The sequence below is a fragment of the Nicotiana tabacum genome, chromosome 4 (assembly GCF_000715075.1).
Source record: "Nicotiana tabacum cultivar K326 chromosome 4, ASM71507v2, whole genome shotgun sequence".
In the NCBI taxonomy this organism is placed as follows: Eukaryota; Viridiplantae; Streptophyta; class Magnoliopsida; order Solanales; family Solanaceae; genus Nicotiana; species Nicotiana tabacum.
Window position 1 is genome coordinate 86570175 of NC_134083.1, and position 23199 is coordinate 86593373.

General features: G+C 39.0%; 3 protein-coding genes across 3 annotated transcripts; 1 reads left to right on the forward strand and 2 right to left on the reverse strand.

Annotated features, from left to right (window-relative positions):
• The first annotated feature begins 680 nt into the window (after positions 1–680).
• Positions 681–7721, forward strand: LOC107786252 (putative methyltransferase PMT22). Its single transcript, XM_075252150.1, has 8 exons — positions 681–1458; positions 1938–2087; positions 2877–3147; positions 3224–3334; positions 3528–3702; positions 3775–4017; positions 4101–4295; positions 4430–7721. The coding sequence occupies exons 1-8, from the start codon at positions 907–909 to the stop codon at positions 4629–4631; spliced, it is 1899 nt and encodes a 632-aa protein (XP_075108251.1). The 5' UTR covers positions 681–906; the 3' UTR covers positions 4632–7721.
• LOC107786253 (peptide-N4-(N-acetyl-beta-glucosaminyl)asparagine amidase A-like) lies at positions 5513–7809 on the reverse strand. Its single transcript, XM_016607699.2, has one exon. The coding sequence runs from the start codon at positions 7467–7469 to the stop codon at positions 5730–5732; it is 1740 nt and encodes a 579-aa protein (XP_016463185.1). The 5' UTR covers positions 7470–7809; the 3' UTR covers positions 5513–5729.
• Positions 7810–18111: 10302 nt separating this feature from the next.
• On the reverse strand, positions 18112–20376 carry LOC107810933 (peptide-N4-(N-acetyl-beta-glucosaminyl)asparagine amidase A-like). The gene has a single exon (XM_016635768.2). The coding sequence runs from the start codon at positions 20273–20275 to the stop codon at positions 18422–18424; it is 1854 nt and encodes a 617-aa protein (XP_016491254.1). The 5' UTR covers positions 20276–20376; the 3' UTR covers positions 18112–18421.
• Between the last annotated feature and the right edge of the window lie 2823 nt (positions 20377–23199).

The window sequence follows — 23199 nt, forward strand, 5'->3', positions numbered from 1 at the left end:
ATATATATATTTTTTAAAATTATGCTCTTGGAATTCTTTTTCACCAAACAGTAGATGGAAGGCTCATATTTTAGTGGGTTATGGATTATAATGTAAATATGGAAACATATAGAGTAAGAGTAGTTCGGATATTTGGCATTTCAGTCATAATCTCAAACTACTATGTAAGCAGTTGTCTGATTCGATTGCTCCGTTTAAGATTCTTAGTTACAATATTCCACTTGCATAAATAAAAAATCATGGGACTCGGTGCAGGGGCGGATCTCCTATTAAATGTGGGTTCCCGGGAATCCAGTAGCTTTTGTATATACCCTGTATATATATATTACAAAATTTACTAAATATCCTAAAATATTTGATTGTGAACCCATTTACTTATTGTATATTTATTTAAGATCGTTATAAGAATCATAAACTTTAAATCCTGGATCTGTTTTATTTACAAATGGTAGTCCAAAAATCCATGTGCTTGTTAAAACCTTAGTTTGCTATTCACAGCAAAAATTGCACTCTGACTAGGACTTTGTTAATGAAAAACTCGGATATTAAGAAATAAAATAAAAAACTAAATAAAGGAGGGTAAGCTCAAACCCCGTGGCCTGGGGGTCGGTGGCACTGTTTACATACACAAGCCATAAAAACAATAATGATATTCTACTGTTAACAGATTTGCCTCCTTTGTGTGGCCCCCTCACACCCCAGATCCTTGTAATCTCTAACCATATTTCAAATCATGAGTTTCGTTTTTTTCGCCTTTGGACTTTTGACTCTCTCTCTCTCTCTCTCTCTCTCTCTCGCATATGCTGAATTAGCATTGCGTTTTTTCACGTCATCGTTTTTTTTTTCCTCATCTCTCTGGCTAGAGAGAACACAAAAGAACAGACACAGAATTTTCAATCCAAAAAAATGGCTATATCATCATCTTCATCGTCCATGCAAGATATCTTAAAGCAACGCAAATACCCATTCATCTTCTCTTTTTTCCTTTTACTAATCTTCGTCACTTTCCTCCTTATTTCAAACTCCCAGAAATCTCCCATATTCGTTGCCATCGACTTTGCTCAACGTACCTCTAAATCCAAATCATCAATCCCTGCTGATAATCCGGACTTGAATCCTAACACTATTTCAATTGAAAACGTCCCGCGGGGTAATAATATTACGATCAACCCTGATTCTAATGGCCCGCTGAATAATAATTATACGATCAATACTGATTCTGATACATTAATCAACAATGAATTGGAAACGTTCTCTAATGATTGGAAGCTGTGTCCCGGTCCCGTGGCGGTTGATTACATACCGTGCCTTGATAATTGGAAAGCAATAAAGGCAATAAGGTCAAGAAGGCATATGGAGCATAGGGAAAGGCATTGCCCTGTTCCTAGTCCCAGGTGTTTGATTCCGTTGCCGGTTGGTTATAAGTTGCCGGTTTCGTGGCCTAAGAGCAGGGACATGGTGAGATTTTCACTTCTTTGGTGGTAAGATTTTTGTTTTCTTTCTTCCCTTTGGTGCTTTGCTTAAATGATAATTAATGGGATTTTGTAAACCAATGGTTTTATGATCGCTGGAGGCTCGAACTTATATGATTTTTTATTTGCCTTAACCTTTTTTCTTTAATAACAATTAGTGTCTGAAGCTGCTTGCTCGCAACTCGATTGCTAACTCTGTCCATCAAAATTTCTTTAGGTAGATGAAACGAAATTACCAGTATTTTTGTCTCAACTGACATTTGAATCTTACATGGAGCTAGATATGGTTTTAGTTGGTTTTTGGAAGTTACTAATTATAGTTCCAAATAATTGTTTTTCTGTTTATGTAAATGGAGCAACTTCTAAATTTGCTAAAGCTTAATTTTGTTTTCTTAGAGAGTCACTTTCTATTCGTCATACTATTTATGTTCTATTCCTCATTTTTTTGTTTTTTTTGCGCGATAGATATGGTATGACAATGTTCCTCATCCTAAGCTTGTGGAATATAAGAAAGAGCAAAATTGGGTAAAGCAATCTGGTCATTATTTTGTTTTTCCTGGAGGTGGAACACAATTCAAGGATGGAGTAAATCACTACATCGAATTCATTGAAAAGGTACTCTGTTTATTTGTAGCATTCTTGTCCTTCAACACCCCAAGCAACAATCTTCTACAGTATATGTTTGTTTCTGTTCAATTGTGTTGCTTTTAATTTTCATCTACAACAATCATCTAATGAATGTAATATTCTTTGTTAATGTCTGTACCTTGATGTCTTTCAAATCTAAATAATCAGTAGAAGCGACATTTTGTGATATTAAGTTAGGAGGCTTCACTCTTGAGGAAGAGACACTGGCGCTTTCAAAAAAGAACTCCTAGACGTGTCAAACCAAAGCAAATTCCTTTCCCCTAATCATAATATTTGTTATATGTACATGCAGGTGAATGTCTGTACCTTGGTAGATCATAGTTTCCTTTGATCTTTAAATCGAGCTCTATTACATGATTATTTCTTATTAATTCATGAGATTGTTTGAGTATAGTTTAACAGTTTGTACTAATTACTAATGAATTAACTTCATGCAGTTGGTAACCATAAAAAACCAAAATGCTAATAATTCAGATACAAGTTATCTGGTGGAGTCTGTAATTTGCTTTCAAAATGGATTTGTACACACTCAATACCTATTTATTTCATTGTTTCCTAGATTTTTTGTTTCTTTAATGAGGGATGTTGTGCTGAAAAGGCAGGAATATGAAATTAAATTCTTTGTGCATTTAATTTGAGTTCTGATCATTCTGGAAGGATGTGGAAGAACAAGTAGTTAGTGTTCATTTTAATTTTCCTTTGTTAGTGTTCTCGTGGTATCTATTTTATCTGAGTTTCTTCTTGTTTTTTATTTAGACTTTTCCAACAATTGAATGGGGAAAGAACATAAGGGTCGTTTTAGATGTTGGATGTGGTGTTGCTAGCTTCGGCGGTTATTTGCTGGATAAAAATGTCATTACCATGTCATTTGCTCCAAAGGATGAACATGAGGCTCAGATACAGTTTGCACTCGAGCGTGGAATCCCTGCTACTCTCTCAGTCATTGCAACTAAAAAGCTTGCATTTCCAGATAATGCATACGATATGATTCATTGTGCAAGATGCAGGGTTCACTGGCACGCAGATGGTAAATGACTATTCTCAAATTTCGAAGTCCTTCTACCACCTACATTGTCAACATCGTAACTAATTGAAAACTGCAGGAGGAAAACCATTGATGGAGCTCAACAGGATTCTTAGGCCAGGAGGGTACTTCATATGGTCTGCAACTCCAGTTTATAAGAAGGATGAAGGACATAAGAATGTCTGGAAAGGTTCTCGCTCATTGATACTTAGTTTTTTCTATGTTCTGTCTGTTTGTTGTCAGTGAATTATGTAGAAAATGACTGCAAGAGGCAAGCTTAAAGGAAAGAAATACAGAAGTTGTAATGGTGAAGTTAAGCTGGAACTGAGTTACTCTGTATTTGTTATGCTTGGTAGCATGATTTTCTGTCTTGTTCTTTGCAGTTATGGTTAATCTGACCGAAGCAATGTGCTGGAAGATGGTGGCAAAGACCTACTTTAAAAGAGCTAGAGTCGGGCTAGTTATATATCAAAAGCCAGATTCATCTTCCTGCTATGAGAATCCTAAAGAAAATAATCCCCCTATGTGCAACCAGAACCATAGGCTGAATAGTTCATGGTACGCTTGAAACAATTTGATGAAGATTATCACATTGTTTCCTTAATCTTGTATTTCACATCCAATATACAGGTACACGCCACTGGACAGCTGCCTTCTACCACTCGCCACAAGTAGCTACGAGTGGCCTGCACCCTGGCCCCAAAGGCTCAACAACAAACCTCTAAGTCTATCCCTTGAAACAGACACTGAAGAAATATTCAATGCGGATACAAAACACTGGGCAGCCCTGGTATCAGATGTGTACTTAGGTGGCCTTGCTATAAATTGGTCAAATGTGAGGAATGTGATGGACATGAATGCAGGCTATGGAGGGTAAGACAAATTTATTTTGTTGGAAGCATATTAACTTGTGCTGCTTCCTCATTGTCTTACTGATACTCCTATTGTTAATACAGATTTGCTACAGCACTGATTGATCGACCCCTGTGGGTAATGAACGTCGTTCCTATCAGTGGACCGGATACTTTACCCATTATCTTTGATAGGGGATTGATTGGCACATACCATGACTGGTGCGAGTCCTTCAATACCTATCCGCGGACATATGATCTTCTACATTCCAGCTTCCTCTTTGGAAATTTAAGTCAAAGGTTCAGTCACTACTTCCTGGTTACTACTTTGAACTAATTTTTGCACGATTTGCTTTAGCAAGAACTGTCAGTTAACAGGTGTAGGCAAATTTTTTCTTTTGAGGTGAACTTTTAGTTTTTTGTCTTTTTTGCAGATGTGACCTAGTGGATGTAGCTGTAGAGATGGACAGAATGCTGAGACCGGGTGGATATCTATTAGTTCAAGATACTTTTCAGATGATTAAACAACTTGGCTCAATTCTGCGTTCACTTCATTGGTCAGTAACTCTGCATCAAGAGCAGTTTCTTGTTGGTAAGAAGGATTTTTGGCGCCCCAAAGACACTGCAAAAATATGAAAGTCCTAAGCAGTTTTGTATATTTTACAGATATATGTCTCCAGTTTATCTGTAGAGAGAAAGAGAGAAAAGAAAACATACTTCTCAACAAGTTATAACAAATTTTCTTCTGAATGTATCCCATTGATTCATTCATTTCCTCTCAAAGAGAAGTATTCAAATTTATACAAATACATACTTCCAGAGGAAAGTGATTTTTGTCTCTAAAAATGAAAAGATGTTCGCTTCTTGGCACACTTATATACAGTAACTTTACTTTTGGCATACCAGCTTTTTTGTAGAGAGAGAATACCATAGTTCTCAAGAAATTATAGCAATTTTTCTACTGAATGTTGATTCATTCATTTCCTCTTAAGGAAGTATTCAAATTTATACAAATACATACTTCCCAAAGGAAAGTGATTTTGTCTCTGAAGACGAAAGATGTTTGCTTTTTGGCACAGTTATCTACAGTGGGTAAAATGAACACTTGATGGAACACAAGATAAAAAAGAAACAAATGCCAGGTTTAGCTATGTTATGGATCCATTGCTTCCTTCTCTGTTATGCTCATGCTTGCAAAGTTTTCACGTAGATGTCAAGATAATTCCATGGAGCAGGGATAAACGTAGCCTTTCGGCTAGGGGTTAACTGAATTCACAACTTTCGACACGGAGTATGTTGAACTCATAATTTTAACAGTACAATACTAAAAATCTTAAAAGCTGAACCCATTAAATTTAAATTCTGGATCCGCCTCTGTCATGTAGTACTTATTTTTGTTTTATTGTCATTGTTGTTATTGTTTATTTCAGGAGCAAAATATGAGAACAGATTTGCAAGAGGAGATTATCTTCTCAATTACTCCTCCTGCATATCCAGAAGACAAGAAACACTCAGCAGACTCAAAGGTTCATATCATAATCATTATATCAAGCAAATCATCAAACAAAATTCATTTCATGACACTTTACACATCCTTATTGAAGCCTGCACCTTTCACACAAAAACATAAGTCGTACAGGCAAACTATTTAAACAGAAAAGTAGGAACCAAAATCTACTCTAATGCTACACACGCGATGGTCGTAGGGCAAGAGAGGATTCTTCAAACAGGGTGTCACAAAGCAGAAAACGAACCAAACTTCAAAGGAGCTGCACAAAGACTGTTTGCAGTGTCATTCATAAGCATGCCATTGGCAGCTGTAATGCTTCGAGAATAGCAACCAGCTTCACCCTCATAAGAATAACTCTGTTGAGTGGTTGCTCCACCATATAAAACATTGTGATCTTGAACAACCATCCACCCGTTGCATTGTTGTCGATTTGTCAAAGTGTTTGAAGAACCTCCATCCGATTTCTTCTTCTCCTTCCATTCGTGGTCCAAATCAGAAAGCATCAAGCTTGTACCATTCTCCGTTGATGGCAAAGTCTTACTGGTTATAGTAAGTGGATATTTCCTCTTCACTTTGGTCTTAGATATCGTGCTTCCACTAATAGATAGTACTCTAACTTCAATCTCTTCTTCCACTTTCTGCTTAATGTGCTTCTCAGTTCCGTTCAGATAAAAGTTTATCTTGTTCTTGAACTTCAATTCTCGCGAAACTATAGTAGTCAAATTGCCTGCTGACGAATTCACCCAAGAAGAAATCTGGCTCTTTCTCTTCAACTCAACCTCAAATGATCCATCCAACCCTATAAAACTCGAAGACCGCTCAATCTTGAACTTAGGAGTACCTAGATCAAAAGCTTTAGCCTGCACTTCATTGTTATCCAACCAAAGGTGCAAATTCGCATCCACAAGCCAGAATGGGATACCATCCGCAACTCCAAGCCCAAAAAAGTGATCTTGGCCATCAAGTAAAAGTCCCAAAAATGATGTTAAGTCAATGTCATAAGAAGGAAGATCAAATGCCCCTATTGAAACAAGTGGTTCCCAATACAGAGGGTTAATTCCACCTGTGAAAATCACCGGGAACGGAACCACAGATCCTACTAAATTCTCATCTATATTCAACAAAACTTCCCTGTACGATCCGTGGCCTCTTCGGGTAGTCAAACTATTATTCTGTATGTACGAATCAGGAGGATTTGAGTACCAAAACTCATCATACCCATGAGATGATACATAAATTTCAATCACAGCTTTATATGTGTTATTCGGAATAATAACTTTCTGTCCATGCAACTCTGATTCGTTTAGAAATCGGAACCAAAATCCTTGACTCCCATTTCCCGATGTTATTGGTATTATCAAATCTGCCGGTTTTTCGTAGGAACTTTTCAAATTGTTCGCTCCCATTTCTATTGGATTATCCACAGGCTTAACATCATAGTAGAGGAAACTAACATTAACTTGATAAACGCCTGTATAAATGTCGTTGACCAGATTTTCTAACATGACAGAAAGAGATTTATTCGAGTTGACCAGGATGGAGGAGTACCTGGTAACGTCTTTAGTAACGGACCAGAAAACGCCGTTATCAGTAGGCTCGGGGGTGCTAGTACGGAGGAGCTCGGCACCGTCAAGCCAAACGGCGGCGATACGATCGTATTGGAAACCTTTGGAAGAAGCATTGAACTGAAGAACCACGTGAGTCCAAGAGCAATTGGACGGGGGAGAATATAAAACAGAGACCGGCGGGAGACCTATTGTATTGCTGAAGTTGTGGGTGAGGATATGAAAAGTGCAAGAAGGGGTGAGATTAGCGAATGGCAATGGACGAGTGATTTCCAAGTATTGCTGTGAAGAAGTAGTGTTCTGGCGAAGACTTTGTTTCGTTAAGTGGGAATGGTGTTCAAGGGAAGAAGAAAGTGGGGCAATAAAGCTAATGAAACAGAAGAAGATGAGAATCGCCATGGGAGAGGAAAATGGAGTATTCAATTTTTTAGAGAGCAATCTTTGTCTTGAGATTAGATGGAGCTAAGAGTAGTGAGGTGTAGGGATCCAATTCCAATGTGTGGTTTTGACTAAATCTTTAGGAAAGCAGTTGTATGCTGGGAAGATGTAAATGCTGATTCAAGTTTGGTGTAAATACTTTTGCGTGTGAAAATTTGGGATTGCAATCTTTCTCCTTTCATGTCGACTTTACAGAACACAAATTGATGGAATAGTATAATAGCCAGAGATCTGACTAATACAAACATCAAAGTTAGTGGTGGGAGGGTTCTAGTCTTTCTAAATGAAAAAGACACTTCCTTCTTTAATAAATTTTACGCGGCACAAATTCAATTTATCCGAATAAAAAACTAAAAACGAAAACAAGATATGATGAGTTAGCCTTTTATAAACAATTATGAAACGTCGGTAGGAAAAAGAAAATTATGAAAAGTCAATGAAATAATGGTGCTTACTAGAACCATAAGGTGACAAATGGCAGATTTTTTTCAAAAAGAAGGGTCATGGTACCCAACTATTTCGAGACATTGACGTTTTTGAATTATTTCATTTTTCTAAAGTTTCGTTGCAAAATTTTCTAAAACAGAATATATATCTGTTTACCCAAAAAATCGGATAATGTTGAATTTATGTATGGTTCTAAGGGTACGTAAAATCTTTGATACAAAGACGACAATACAAGAATTTTAGCTATGAGAGCAGGAAAGATGAACAGGAAGCTCCCTCTATTGGATAATCTAAAACAGGCTTAAGTAGATCTCTTTGTTTCTATCCATCCTTTTCTTGTCTACAAGGATGCCCTTTTTATAAGAGAGGGTCATTGCTCTGTTTACAACAAAATATAAAATAATACATATAGTGGAGGACCCATGATGATTTGTCTCCTCCTTGATTCCCGTTAAGATTCTCTACCTTGGTGCGGTTGCAACGACTTTTGTCCGCGGAGCTCGATACTGGTTCGAGCTCGACACTGGATCGAGCTATCGGCCTTGGTCAAGGCTCGATTCTGACCTGGGGATCTCGGTGTTTAGCGTGCAAGTTGGTCGGTCTCCGTATCGTCGATGGTCTCTACCTTGCTTCGTAATCTGATTTGGGTATGAGCCCGATAATGATATCGAGCTACCATAGTTGTTCTCGATGCTCGATATCGAACAGGTCATTAACCGGTCTTGAGGCTCGGAGCTCGACGTCCCTATTTCGTATTTTGACCGGGCATGTTATGCAGATGTCCTTTGATCGATACACCATTATCTTCGACCAGCCCGTATGAATGACCAAGATCGGTTTTAACCGTATACAGATAGTCCCCTCGTTTCTCGGAGAAGAATTTAATGAGAAACGATATGATTTTCCAACATCTCGATTAAATATATACTGACGTTTTCATCGATATCGACCATGATGTAGATGATAGCTATCCCGTCGATTTGGTTTTACCGAGGCATTTAATGTGTCAGGCGGCGGTCGGCCACATCTGATACTGAACCGTTAATGCTTCAATATATAAATGGCATTTTCTTCCACCATTCGTCATTTTTCATGTCTTCAAACTTCCCAATTTTTCAAGTTCCCCAGAATTCTTCCTTAGAGCACCAAAATATCCTCATTCTTTGTCTACGGCATTTTCAAATGGCAAAAACGTCCAAGTCTGTTCCGCAAAAAGAGACCGCTTCTTCTTCTCGGCCTTCTGGTGGTGAGGATGTGGGAGAACCCTGCCTTGAGGAATTTGTTCCGATTGGGTGTTCGACTGTAGGTGATTTTAAGATTGAAAAGCCTTCTCCGATACCGGGTCGGTATGAGCCGATGTCGAGGTACCAATGTTTGATTACCGAAAAAGTTCTTGATAAAGTTATACATGAATGTAATTGGGATAACAAACTCGTGGTAATCCCACCACCCGATGAATCAATTATTACCTACGTCGAAGGGTTCTTAAGTGTTTATACTTATCCTTTCACGTTGGGACCCCTGGACCCTGTCGTCGTTGCCTTTTGCAAGAGGTACGACGTGATACTCGGCCAAATTCACCCTTCCTTTTGGAGGATAGTGATTCTTCTTCGATTTTTCTCGAGCAAGGTCGAGGGACGTATCTTCACCCTCGACCATCTTATGCGCCTTTACAGTCCCCGACTTTATCGAGGAGGGTTGATCAAGCTTGCTCACCGAACAACCAAAGCGCCATTCTCGAGTATTGACGAGACTCGGGATCGGGGTTGGATGGGCCGCTTTGTTCGGGTCAGAACCTCGGATCTGATACTAGCCGATGACTTACCGTTTCTTGAGAAATGGAATATGAGCCGTGAGCAAAAGTTTTTATTTGCCTGTTTTGATTTTGCTGATTGCCTTCTATTTTGTTGATCCATTTTTCGTTCCTAATTGCAGCCATAGCTCGAGTGTCGGAACTGATCCTGGACCTTAGGCAATGGGTCAAAAACCTGGTGTTGCAGAGACCATACTCCGAGCGTGCTTGGGTAGAATTATCAAAGGGTCGATGGGAGGGTCGTAGTCATGGTAAATCCCTTTTAGACTTGCTTTTCCATCGATTCGTATGTTGAATCCCCATTTTCCTTTTCGTAGGACTTGGGAAAGATGTAGTAATGAGGCCCCCATCTGGTGACGAAAACGTTCCTGTCCTGAAGCCGGTAAAGGAAAAGAAGAGAAAAGACGTACCTAGTCCCCCGATCTCGGAGAAGAGGAAACCGGCTAAAAGATCTCGAAATCCAAAGGGGGGCTCTAGTGTTGTGCTTCCGGAAGCGGTCCGCCATTCAAGGGGCGAACCCGAAGAAGGAGAGGAGAAATTCGCCCGCGTACAGGCTAATGTTGTGATTCAACAGTCTTTTGATTCGGTGGAAGCAAATCAGGGAAACCTGGCCATAATTCTCGAACAAAATGAAGTCGAGATCATTCCATCTCGAACCAAGTTGATAGAGAGGAAAGCCGAGGGTGAATCTTCTCGAGCAGTAGAGGATATTTTAAGAGAGGAGTTCGGGACAGTTGACGTTGGCGGATCCCCTCAGATTTCGGATGCCATGATTCGAGACGCCGTCTTGTTGGAGGATCGGTCCTATGAGGGTATTCAGGAGTCGACCTATATTCATGGTTTTCTGGAGGGGCTCGAAACAGGTGCCTCGGAGGAGGTCACTGGTATTGGTGGAATGGCGGTTCCCAAAAAAGCATCATGGTCAGGTTCTATCGAACCTCCGTTGGTTTATAAACTGGTGAACCGATTTCCGGCCCCAAGTATCGATCCTGACCGGAGGCGGAAGATAGAGTTTTCCGTACCTGTGGATACCCGGATTTTTTCTTCCCCCGTGGGGGTCGCCAGTTATCTTCGGCCCATAATGACCGAAGAGGATCAATCAGTGATGAATGTGGTGGGGCCTGCTTGTCTCTTCAACGAGGCCCAACATACTTTGAATCAGGTAAATCTACTGGTAATTAGGTTTACATTAGAGTTTGTTGGTAATTTTAATGCTTCTTCTTTTGTTTGCAGGCTTCAGTGTTGCATCACGAAGCCTTTCTTCGCATCCGGGAGGAGCACGATGCCGAGGTACGGAGCCTTACTGAGAAAAGTGACTCGTACAGACACCTTAGTGAAAATCTTCGAGCTGACTTATCAGCGGCTCGGGAAGGACATGAAGAGATGGCCGAGCAGGTATTCCGAATATTTCATGATAGTGAAGATGAAAAAGAGATAACTACTAATGATCCGGTTCTGTAGGTTCGGCAGCGGATCGAGCAGGTTGGACGACTTAACTCGCGGGTAGAAGCGCTACTGGCCAAGGCAGCTGAATTCAAAAAGTGTATGGATATACTTGCCTCGAAAAAGGAAGCCGTTGAAGCTCAGTTGGAGCTGTCCGATGCCCAACTTCGATCGGCGAAAGATAACGCCTCGGGGCTGATCGAAAAGATGAAAGATCTTCAGCATCGATTGGATTTGGCCACTTCCGACAAGGCAAATTCGGCCAAGGAACTTGAGGTGGCCCGATCCAAGGCGATCGAGGCCAATAAAAGAGCTGATGCCAAGGTGGCTCAGTTCCGGATTGATGTCGAGGTTAACCAAACCAAAGCTGAGAACATGGTCGAACATGCAAGATGGCAAGCTCGGAGAGAGGCTCTCGAGGAGGTAAGAGTTCGGGGCTTCGATGTTGGGATCGAGATTGAAGTTGCCAGGGCAGAAGAGAACAAAGCTCGGAGGTTGGCCTTTCCCGAAGAGGACTCCGATGATTCGGGTGAGTCTGAAGATGAGGACGATGCTGCAAATGCAGCCTCCGGTGAAGATTGAGTCACTTAAGTGCTTAGGTCGTCCGCGTTCTTTTGGTATCGTTTTTTGGTTTTCGCATAAAGAACCATTTGGATGAGTAGATGTCTCTGTAAATATAAATTTCTCTTCTTTTGAAGCAAAATAGCCTCACGGGCTAAGTAGATAGTTTGAATTTTAATCTCTGTTGCCTTGTGGGTAGTCCCCTTTGTTTTGAAAGGCTCGAACATCCTTCAGTTTTAAATAGTCAGCTGTTCGTTTGAATTCAGAGATATGAGTATCTTTACTTGAAATAATGTGGCCCGTAGGTGTAATGGTTGAGTGAGTGCTGATCTTGAGGTAAAAGCAGCCCGTAGGCTTTGCAGTCGAGCGAAGGATTCGAACTTTGATGCATGTAGCCCCTGGGCATAATAGTCGAGTGAGAGCTTTGCTCGAACTCAAAAATAAAAAGAGCCCGTATGCTTGGTGATCGAGTGAATGCTTGTTCGAACTCGATACAAAAAATAGCCCGTAGGCATAATAGTTGAGTGAGCGCTTTGCTCGAACTCAAAATAGAAAGAGCCCGTAGGCTTGGTGATCGAGTGAATGCTTGTTCGAACTCGATACAAAAATAGCCCGTAGGCATAATAGTCGAGTGAGCGCTTTGCTCGAACTCAAAATAGAAAGAGCCCGTAGGCTTGGTGATCGAGTGAATGCTTGTTCGAACTCGATACAGAAATAGCCCGTAGGCATAATAGTCGAGTGAGCGCTTTGCTCGAACTCAAAATAGAAAGAGCCCGTAGGCTTGGTGATCGAGCGAATGCTTGTTCGAACTCGATACAAAAATAGCCCGTAGGCATAATAGTCGAGTGAGCGCTTTGCTCGACCTCAAAATAAAAGGAGCCCATAGGCTTGGTGGTCGAGTGAATGCTTGTTCGAACTCGATGCTGTTTGCATAATTAATCGTAAAATATCGATAAAGAAGATTGATCACTCAAGTCATCATACATGTGTACATGTTTTGCATCAGGCTCGGGCCAACTACATAAGCATTGTTTGTTTTGTTGGGACACTGTTTGTCGTGAAATAACGAAGTAACATCCTCGCTCTGAACTTTGATAATCATCACAGATGTGTTTAGTGGTAAAGCCCCCCATGCGAGGTTGATTTTAAAAAGGCCTCGGATACTTAGCAATAGCATTGTTTCCTCTATATGGCTGGTATCGATCTCCGGCCGATTTTTGTTCGGTAGTTCTTTTTGTAACTGACCTGGACATCGACTGGTCATCTTCAACTCTTATTTTGGCTTGATATCGATTATGCACATCGGTCCAAGTAATAGCCGGGTACTCGATCAGATTTTGTTTCAGCCGTCGTGATGCCATCGAGCCCCGCTCGTTTAGACCTTGAGTGAAAGCTTGAACAGCCCAATCGTCTGTGACCGGTGGCAGATCCATTCGTTCCCTTTGAAAACGAGACACGAACTCCCTTAGCAACTCGTTATCCTTTTAGGTTACCTTGAACAGGTCCGACTTTCTGGTTTCTACTTTGATGGCTCCGGCGTGCGCTTTTACGAAGCAATGTGCAAGCATAGCAAAAGAGTCAATAGAGTTAGATGGTAAATTATGATACCATACCACAACCCCTTTTGACAGGGTTTCACCGAATTTTTTCAATAACACTGATTCGATCTCATCATCTTCCAAATCATTGCCCTTCACGGCAAACGTGTAAGAAGTGACGTGCTCATTGGGGTCGGTCGTTCTGTTATATTTGGGTATTTCGGGCATACAAAATCTCTTGGGGATTGGCTTTGGGGCCGCACTCGAAGGGAAAGGCTTTTGAATGAATTTTTTTGAATCTAGCCCTTTCATCATTGGTGGAGCTCCCGGGATTTGATCGATCCTGGAATTGTACGTTTCTACAATTTTTTCGTTGGCCTCGACTCGTTTAGTGAGTTTCACGAACATCTTGGTAATTTCGGGAGTAGTCCCCGATTCCCGTTCATTCGACTTCTCTACGGCTGGTTCCGTTCTCGGGGTGATTTCTCGAAGTGGGTTGAATTCCGGTGTGCTACGTATGTGATTTTGGCTCTGTAGTTGGGTTATCGCTGCTTGTTGGGCTTGTAACATCTCGAAGATCATCCGTAAGCTGACTCCGATCTCCTCCCCGTTATGGGTGTCTCGAGCTATAGATCGAGTGTCGCCCTGAGCACTTTTTTCCGGTTCGGAATGTTTGTTTGCCTCAGGAGCCACTTGTGAATTGACATCTGACGGTATTTCAACTTGAGCTTTGGTGACATTGTTAATTTGCCTTCCGGCCCTGGGTGTCAAGTTATTGATTTCCTCTTGAAGGCCGGCGTCGAGGTTGATAGGCATAGCCATTGTTGACTTTCAAGTTGCAAGCTGGAGTATACTGTAGATTTATATCAAACAATTACTGTTATCCTTAGCCCCATGGTGGGCGCCAAACTGTTTACCCGAAAAATCGGATAATGTTGAATTTATGTATGGTTCTAAGGGTACGTAAAATCTTTGATACAAAGATGACAATATAAGAATTTTAGCTATGAGAGCAGGAAAGATGAACAGGAAGCTCCCTCTATTGGATAATCTAAAACAGGCTTAAGTAGATCTCTTTGTTTCTATCCATCCTTTTCTTGTCTACAAGGATGCCCTTTTTATAAGAGAGGGTCATTGCTCTGTTTACAACAAAATATAAAATAATACATATAGTGGAGGACCCATGATGATTTGTCTCCTCCTTAATTCCCGTTAAGATTCTCTACCTTGGTGCGGTTGCAACGACTTTTGTCCGCGAGCTCGATACTGGTTCGAGCTCGACACTGGATCGAGCTATCGGCCTTGGTCAAGGCTCGATTCTGACCTGGGGATCTCGGTGTTTAGCGTGCAAGTTGGTCGGTCTCCGTATCGTCGATGGTCTCTACCTTGCTTCGTAATCTGATTTGGGTATGAGCCCGATAATGATATCGAGCTACCATAGTTGTTCTCGATGCTCGATATCGAACAGGTCATTAACCGGTCTTGAGGCTCGGAGCTCGACGTCCCTATTTCGTATTTTGACCGGGCATGTTATGCAGATGTCCTTTGATCGATACACCATTATCTTCGACCAGCCCGTATGAATGACTAAGATCGGTTTTAACCGTATACAATATCCTTTCTCAAAAAAAATATCAAAATACTATTTTAACGTATTGGATTGCTTTATTTTACTCCTTTCTCGAAAAAATATCAAAATTTTCATCATTCTTGTTGATATGAACTAACAATAGTAAAATCATATCCAAAAAGAAATAAGCTAATGTTTAATGGGTAACGTATTGGACATTGACATGAGATAATTGACTAATGTCTAATGGATAACATCAAATATAAAATATAAAGTTTTTAAATTTTTGAATATCTAAAAATCCGAAGTACTGAATCTAATATACAATCGAAATCTAAAATTTTTAAAAATTAAATTCGAAATCTAATTCATAATCCGAAATCCAAACCAAAAATCCAAATTTTAATTTTGATTTCGGGTTTGCCCTAATAACAGCCACGCATTGGTTGATAAACTCCATGCCCTAATCTTTAGAGAAGCTCTCTCTTCGTCATTACAAAAAATATCAATCAAAAGTAATGCTGGAGAAGAATCAGCCCCATGTTATGGCGATTAAAATATTTTGTTTAGGTTTCAGAATCAGGTATATTTTGTTTCTTTGCTTCTGTTATTTTTTGTCAAACTCCAAGCAGCTAAGGGCTAAATATATCCTTTTACTTTCGAAAATGGTCTAAGAATACCCCTTGTTATACTATTGGGTTATCTATACCCCTCATACTTTGAGTTCAAATATACCCCTCATTTAAACGGAGGGACACGTGTCATCGTCCTGTTGGCCAATTCTAAATATCTCCTAATTAATTAAAAAGACTCGTTACCCATGCCCGAAAAGCAATTTTCTAAATCAATTTTTTTTTTTTGTAAAAACTGAAAAAAACAAAAATATTTTTTTTCCAGGTTTTACAAGAAAACTGCTTTAAAAAAAACTGAAAAATATTTTCTAAAATAATATTTTTGTAAAAACTGAAAAACAAAAACTGAAAAGCAATTTTCTAAAGCAATATTTTTGTAAAAACTGAAAAAAATTGAAATTTTTTTTTTCCAGTTATTAGAAAAATATTGCTTTAAAAAAACTAAAAAATAATTTCTAAAGCAATTGTTTTTTTGTAAAAACTAAAAAGCAATTTTTTAAAGCAATGTTTTTGTAAAAACTGAAAAACAAATATTTTTTTTTCCAGTTTTTAGGTAAAACAAATTCAGTTTTTTCCAGTTTTTAATTGCTAAAAAAAAATATTTTCGTTTTTTTCAGTTTTTAGTAATTTTTTTTTTAGTTTTTTCCAGTTTTTATCAAAAAAATTGCTTTAGAAAATTGCTTTTCGGGTATGGGTAATAGGTATTTTTAATTAATTAGAAGATATTTAGAATTGGCCAACAGGACGATGACACGTGTCACTCAGTTTAAATGAGGGATATATTTGAACCCAAAGTATGACTGCAGAGGTATAAATAATCTAATAATAAAATCAGGAGTATTTTTAGACTATTTCAAAAATAAAAAGGTATATTTGGACCTTCGTCGAACTCCAAAATGGTTCTTGTCATTTGTTACTTTTAAGTTTTCTAATGCTAATATTTACATAAAGTAATGGATAGTGGTCCAACGTTATGCCTTTTGTCTCATAAGTGCTGAAGAGTGGTTCAGAGAATATTTAGAAGTAGATGCATGCTATGTAAAATGTACTCACAATTTAGCGAATATGTTCGAGGAAGCATTTTTTAGCATAAACATTTACCACATCTAGTCGATGAAACATTTATATTGAAATCATGGTAGAATACTTCTTCACAAAATACTTGGGGAGTGCTCAACATCAGTTTTTAGCAGTTATATCACAAACATTATAAATAATTAATTGAATAGTCGAACTTCAGCTACATATGTTAATATCAAATTAAATCTACTCTAATGCTACACAATACACACGGAAAAGATTTAACAAAATAGGATACTGCAAAAGGTGTCAAATCTACTCTAAGTGGGCGTTTTGACATAAAAATTATAAAATTTCGAAAAAAATTAAATTTTTTCTCAAGCGAATAATGGTATTTGAGAATTAGAGTTGTATTTGGACATGAATATAATTTTGGGTTGTTTTTGAATTTTTGTGAGTGATCTGAGTGAAAATTTTGAAAAAAAGTTTTTTTGAGTTTTTCAAATTTTCGAAAAATTTCAAAATTCATTTTCAAGTGAAAATTGAAAATTGAAAATTTTATACCAAACACTAATTTCAAGAAAAGTGAAAAAATTTCGAAACAAAGGTAAATTTTTTTTCATGGTGGCTCTTAATTTTCTTATCTGTTACTCTGTTTTTATAACTATAAAGTTTTTCTAAAATAGAATTATATCCTTTTTCTATGCAGCGGAGCTGACGATGGATAACCACTCCACTAGCTAGCCTCTACCCTAAAAAGAGGAAGGAAAAAAAAAAACAAAAAAAAGTATAGTCATTAAGTTCTCGACAGCTGACATGTGACCTCCTTAATTAAAATTTATAGGCTAATTAATTTGTTTTAAGGAAAATTACATTTTTAATCCTTCAAATATTGACAAATTCTGATTTCTTTTTTCTTATTTCTCTCGTTTATTTATATCCACTTGTTGTCATCAATAAAATCTGAAAATTTAGGTTTCTCATCCATGCAATCTTTGTTATCATAATATGTCACAAGTATATTTTAATTAACCTGTTGTGACATGTAGACTAATTCTACTTTTTATTAATGGTAACTTGTATTTATCCTTGAATTTAAGTTATATACACTAAACTCTCGCTATGCACGAGGTTCAGGGAAGGGCCAGACCACAAAGGTCTATTGTACGCAGTCTTACCCTGTATTTCTGCACCCTTGACCTCCTGGTCACATAACAACAACTTTAATTTACCAGTTACGCCAAGACTGTACTTCAAGAAAATAATTTCTAGTACATATATGTACAAATAGTTTTATTGATGTGATGGGATAAACTCGTTTTTTGCTGTTATCCTGATGCGCAGAGAAGTCCTTAAATAGAAATCGAAAAAATTTCATGGAGTTGTCTTGTAGCATATTATGATAGTAAAATTGCGAGAAGAAATCCTCCTCAGTTATTCCTCTTACATTCCAAAAGAGGCAAAGACTCAATTCTCAGGTTCATATCAAACATAGAGACAAGAAAAAGTATTATATCAAGCAAATCATCAAAAAAATGTTCATTTTTTGACATTTCGCATGCTAATTGACGCCTAAACCTTTCACCAAAAAAACAATATATTAAATCATACAGGCAAACTATTTAGACAAGTAGGGAATCAAAGTCTACTCTAATGCTACAAACGGAATGCAATCATCAGCCGAGGATCTAGCTTTTGGACATACCCTGTATATATATATATTAAAAAATCTACTACAAAATATCCATAAATATTCGATTATGAAACCAGTTGCTTATTATATATTTACTTGATATCGTTATAGGAACCCATAAACTTCAAATCCTGAATCTTACTCCTCCGAATGCAATGGACCTAGAGTAAGAAAGGATTCTTCAACCATATTTGTGTCACAAAGCAGAAAATGAACCAAACGTCAACGGAGCTGCACAAAGACGGTCTGCATTGTCATTCATAAGCTTGCCATTGACAGCTGAAATGACTCGAGAATAGCAACCAGCTTCACCCTCATAAGAATAACTCTGTTGAGTGGTTGCTCCGTCGTATAAAACATTGTGATCTTGAACAACCATCCACGCGCTGCATTGCTGCCTATTGGTCAAAGAGATTGAAGAATATCCTTTCGATTTCTTCTTCTCCTTCCATTTATGATCCAAATTAGAAAGCATCAACCTCGTACCATCCTCTCTTGATGGAAAACTCTTCGTAGTTATAGTAAGCGGGTATTTCCTCTTCACTTTGGTCTTAGATATCGTGTTACCACTATCTGACAATACTCTAACTTCAATATCTTCTTCTACCTTTTGCTTAATCTTCTTCTCAGTTCCGTTCTGATAAAACTTTATTTTGTTCTTGAACTTCAGTTCTCGCGAAACTTTAGTTGTCAAACTGCCTTCTGTTGACTTCACCCAAGAAGAAAACTTGCTCTTCCTCTTCATCTCAACCTCAAATGAACCATCCAGTCCTACAAAGTTCGAAGATCGCTCAATCTTGAACTTAGGAGTACTCGAATCAAGAGCTTTAGCCTGCACTTCACATGGCAATGCGCAATTGTTATCCAACCAAAGGTGCAAGTTCGCACCCACAAGCCAAAATGGAATACTATCTGCAACCCCAAGCCCTAGAAAATGGGATTGGCCATCAAGTAAAAGCCCCAAAATTGGTGTTAAGTCAATGTCGTAAGAAGGAAGATCAAATGCCCCTATTGAAACAAGTGGTTCCCAATACAGAGGATTAATTCCACCCGTGAAAATCACAGGGAATGGAACCACGGATCCTACCAAATTCTCATCTATATTCAATAAAACTTCCCTGTACGCTCCGTTGCCTCTCCTAGTAGTCAAATTATTCATCTCTATGTACGAATCAGGAGGATTTGAGTACCAAAATTCATCATACCCGTGAGATGATACGTAAATTTCAATCACAGCTTTATATGTATTCTTTGGAATAATAACTCTCTGTCCATGCAACTCTGATTCGTTTAGAATTCGGAACCAAAATCCTCCACTCCCATTTCCCGATATTGGCAATATCAAGTCAGCCGGTTTGTCATTCTCAGAGTCACTTCTCAAATTGTTCATTCCCATTTTAATCGGATTATCCACAAACACATCATTTTCCAGCTTCAGTTTCCGATTAGTACTAGTACTATTTGATAATGGAACATTCAAGTTCTTAACATCATAGTACAGGAAACTAATATTGACATGATATACACCTGTATAAATGTCGTTGACCATATTTTCAAGCATGACAGAGAGAGAACTATTCGCGTTGACGAGGATGGAGGAGTACCTGGTAACGTCTTTAGTAACAGTCCAGAAAACGCCGTTTCCAGTAGACTGCGGGGTGCTGGTACGGAGGATCTCGGCGCCGTCAAGCCAAACGGCGGCGATACGGTCGTATTGAAAACCACTAGAAGAAGCATTGAACTGAAGAGCCACATGAGTCCAAGAGCAATTGGCTGGCGAAGAGTAAGCGACGGAGACCGGCGGGAGACCCACTGTGTTGGCGAAGTCATGAGTGAGGATATGAAAAGTGTAGGAAGGAGTGAGGTCAGTGAATGGTAATGGACGAGTGATTTCTAAGTATTGCTGTGAAGAAGTGTTATTCTGGCGAAGATGACCGTGTTTGGTTAAGTGGGAATGGTGTTCAAGGGAAGAAGAAAGTGGAGCTATAAAACTGATGAAAAAGAAGAAGATGAGAGTCGCCATGAGAGAGGAAAATGAAGTAGTATTCATTTTTTAATTTAATAGAATCTCTGGGGATTTAGAGAAAACATGACAAATCGTGAGAATAGTAGATGGAGTTAAGAGAAGTGAGGACACCTGGTTAATTTGGTAGGTGGGATATTTAATATTTAATAAAGCTGGGATCCGATGTTATGTTTTGATTAACGACTTTTGCGTATGAAAATTGGAGATTAAAATTTTTATCATTCCATGTCGACTTTAGAGAACAAAAATTGAACGTATAGACAGAGTTTTAAAAAGTAGGCGGTGACAGAAAGCGCGCAATTATGAATAATTGTGTTTACTAGAACCATAAGGTGACAAATGGCAGATTGAAAAAGAAGGTCATGTTTCCCAACTATCTCAAGATATTGATGTTTATAATTTTTCTCACTTTTCTAGAGTTTCTTCTCTTGTTTCATTGCAAAGTTTTCTAATATATTAATAACCTTGATTTATTTTGATCCTTGTTTACTCGAAAAATGGACAGAGTTGAATTTATATGCAATTCTAAAAATATATGGTATAACTTGGTATAAATCGGAAAAAATAAGTAGAGATATATCGAATATTCACTGTAAAAAGGAATGAATACAAACCCAAATTGAATAGAGAATGATTTATAAATGAACAAGATGAATCAATATCAAATGCCCAAAAAGGGTAATATTTGCTTGATGTTATGTAAATCTCAATAATTTCTGAATATGAGAATGTATGAATATATGAATGAATCTGTGAATCAATGAATTCCCCCCTTAAATCAATGATAACCTACTCTTAATATAGTAGAGGAATCATACTTTGGATATAATTAAAAATATATAGTGGGAATCCTATGGTAGATTAATTAATTGGCTTTTCTTTGATTACCGTCGAGATTCTCTCCCCAAATACGGCTATAATGGATCTTTTGTCCCTTGGCTCGAGCCCGAACTCGGCCGCTCTCGATCGTGATCGGCCTCTATTCGCTCGAACTCTATCTGGGCTCGATCTCGATTTCGGCTGATTTCGGTCTCGATCGGTCTCTATTTGCTCGACCTCTATCTGGGATCGATATCGATCTTGGCTGATCCCGACCTTGGTCGGTTTCTAAGGCTCGAACTCAGCAGCCCGACTTCACATCATAGCTCGATATTACAATGACGAACCTCGGTCCATCATGCCCTAATCTCGATTACTCACACGAAGGGCAAACTAGGTTTTGACCGTATACAAATAGTCCCCTCGTTTCTGGGAAAGAATGTGGCGAGAAACGATATGATTTTTCAACCTCTGACTAGATACACACTAACGTCTACGTCAAGCCCGATTGTGACGTATATGACAAATGTCCCGTCGGTTCAGTTATCAAGGCATTAAATGCGCGTCAGTCGATGGTCGGCCACTACCAATTTTGAATCGTCATTGTGAAATCTATAAATAGCCCCCCTTTTTCATTATTTTAAACATTTACCTTCAACTCTTCTCATTCCAACATTCACAGTTCTTTGCCTTCTCCAAAGTTCTCTATTTCTATGTTTAAAATATTTTTTGCTTGTTCTTCACCAAACACCAAAATATTTCAATTTACCATCTTCTTTGTTCTTGAAAATTTAGATGGCCAAGGTATCTAAAACCGTTCCTCAGAAAGAGGTTGCTTCCTCATCTCGGCCAGCCAGTGAGAAACCGGTGGTAGAGCCACGCCTTGAAGAACTCATTCCCGGGGGATGTGTTATCGATTCCGACTTTAAGGTCGAGAAACCCTCATCGGTTGCTGGTCGATATGAGCCGGTATCGAAATATATATGCTCGATACCCAAAAACCTTCTTGATTTGGTGAAGAAAGATTGTGGTTGGGAAAACAAAAAGGTTGTGATACCAGCAGCAGATGAAGCGATCACTACCCACATGGAAGGGTACTTGAGTGTTTACACTTATCCTTTCATGCTGGGTCCCCTCGATCCGGTCATCATTGACTTCTGCAAGAAGTACCAAGTGACCCTCGGACAAATACATCCTTCTTTCTGGAGGATTGTAATACTGCTCTGTTTTTTTGTGAGCAAAATCGACGGGCTTTCCTTCACCCTCGACTACCTCGTAAGATTATATAGCCCTCCTCTTTACCGAGATGGGTTGATAAAGCTTCAACGCCGGGCCACCGAGGCATTCACCTCGAGCATAGATGAAGACAAAAATCGGGGTTGGATGAGCCGGTTTGTTCGAGTGAAGATCTCGGACCTAATCCCGGCTGAGAGTATGCCATTTCCCGAGAAATGTAATATGAACCGTAAGTGTGATTCCGTTTTTAGTTTTTATTGTTTTTACTTCTTCATCTTTTCTTATCCGTGTTTTTCTTGACACAACCATTGCTTGGATGTCGGGTGCAATTCCCCATCTCGAGAACTGGGTTAGGAGCCTAGTTTCGACATCAACATATGTTGAGCGCGCATGGCGCGATTTGTCAAAGGGCCGGTGGGAGGCTCGTACTCATGGTAAACCTTCCTCTTGGCTCACCGATCTGTTCAAGTATTTTTTCAAGCATAAGTTTTACTTACTTTTATTTCTTTTCGGTCTCGGAAAAGATGCGGTTATGAGACCCCCATCAGGTGATGAAGAAATTTTACCGCCTATCTCAAAACCGGAGAAGGTGATTAAGAGAAAAAGGGCATCAGACTCCTAGGGACAAAAACCCAAAAGGAGAGCGGCTCATAAACCCAATGTGAAGATAATCCCTTTGCCTATGGAGTCGGTCCGGAGTCTAAGGGATAAAGAAGAAGAAGAAAGTGATTTTGGGCTGTTGGCCCGTGCACGAGCTAGAACCGATACTCAGAATACTTCGGTATCAGTGGGAGTTGATACTACTCCGACCAGACTTGATGAGGTCTAAGAGGGTACTTCGATCCAAGTTCCCGAGCCGAGGGAGACCGAGGATATTTTACCTCGGGGTAAAG

Coding starts and splice junctions, on each gene's coding strand:
- LOC107786253 (XM_016607699.2), bottom strand. CDS start 7,469: ATGGCGATTCTCATCTTCTTCTGTTTCATTAGCTTTATTGCCCCACTT.
- LOC107786252 (XM_075252150.1), top strand. CDS start 907: ATGGCTATATCATCATCTTCATCGTCCATGCAAGATATCTTAAAGCAA. Junction 1,459..1,937: donor GGCCTAAGAGCAGGGACATG/GTGAGATTTTCA, acceptor TTTGCGCGATAG/ATATGGTATGACAATGTTCC. Junction 4,018..4,100: donor ATGAATGCAGGCTATGGAGG/GTAAGACAAATT, acceptor TTGTTAATACAG/ATTTGCTACAGCACTGATTG.
- LOC107810933 (XM_016635768.2), bottom strand. CDS start 20,275: ATGAATACTACTTCATTTTCCTCTCTCATGGCGACTCTCATCTTCTTC.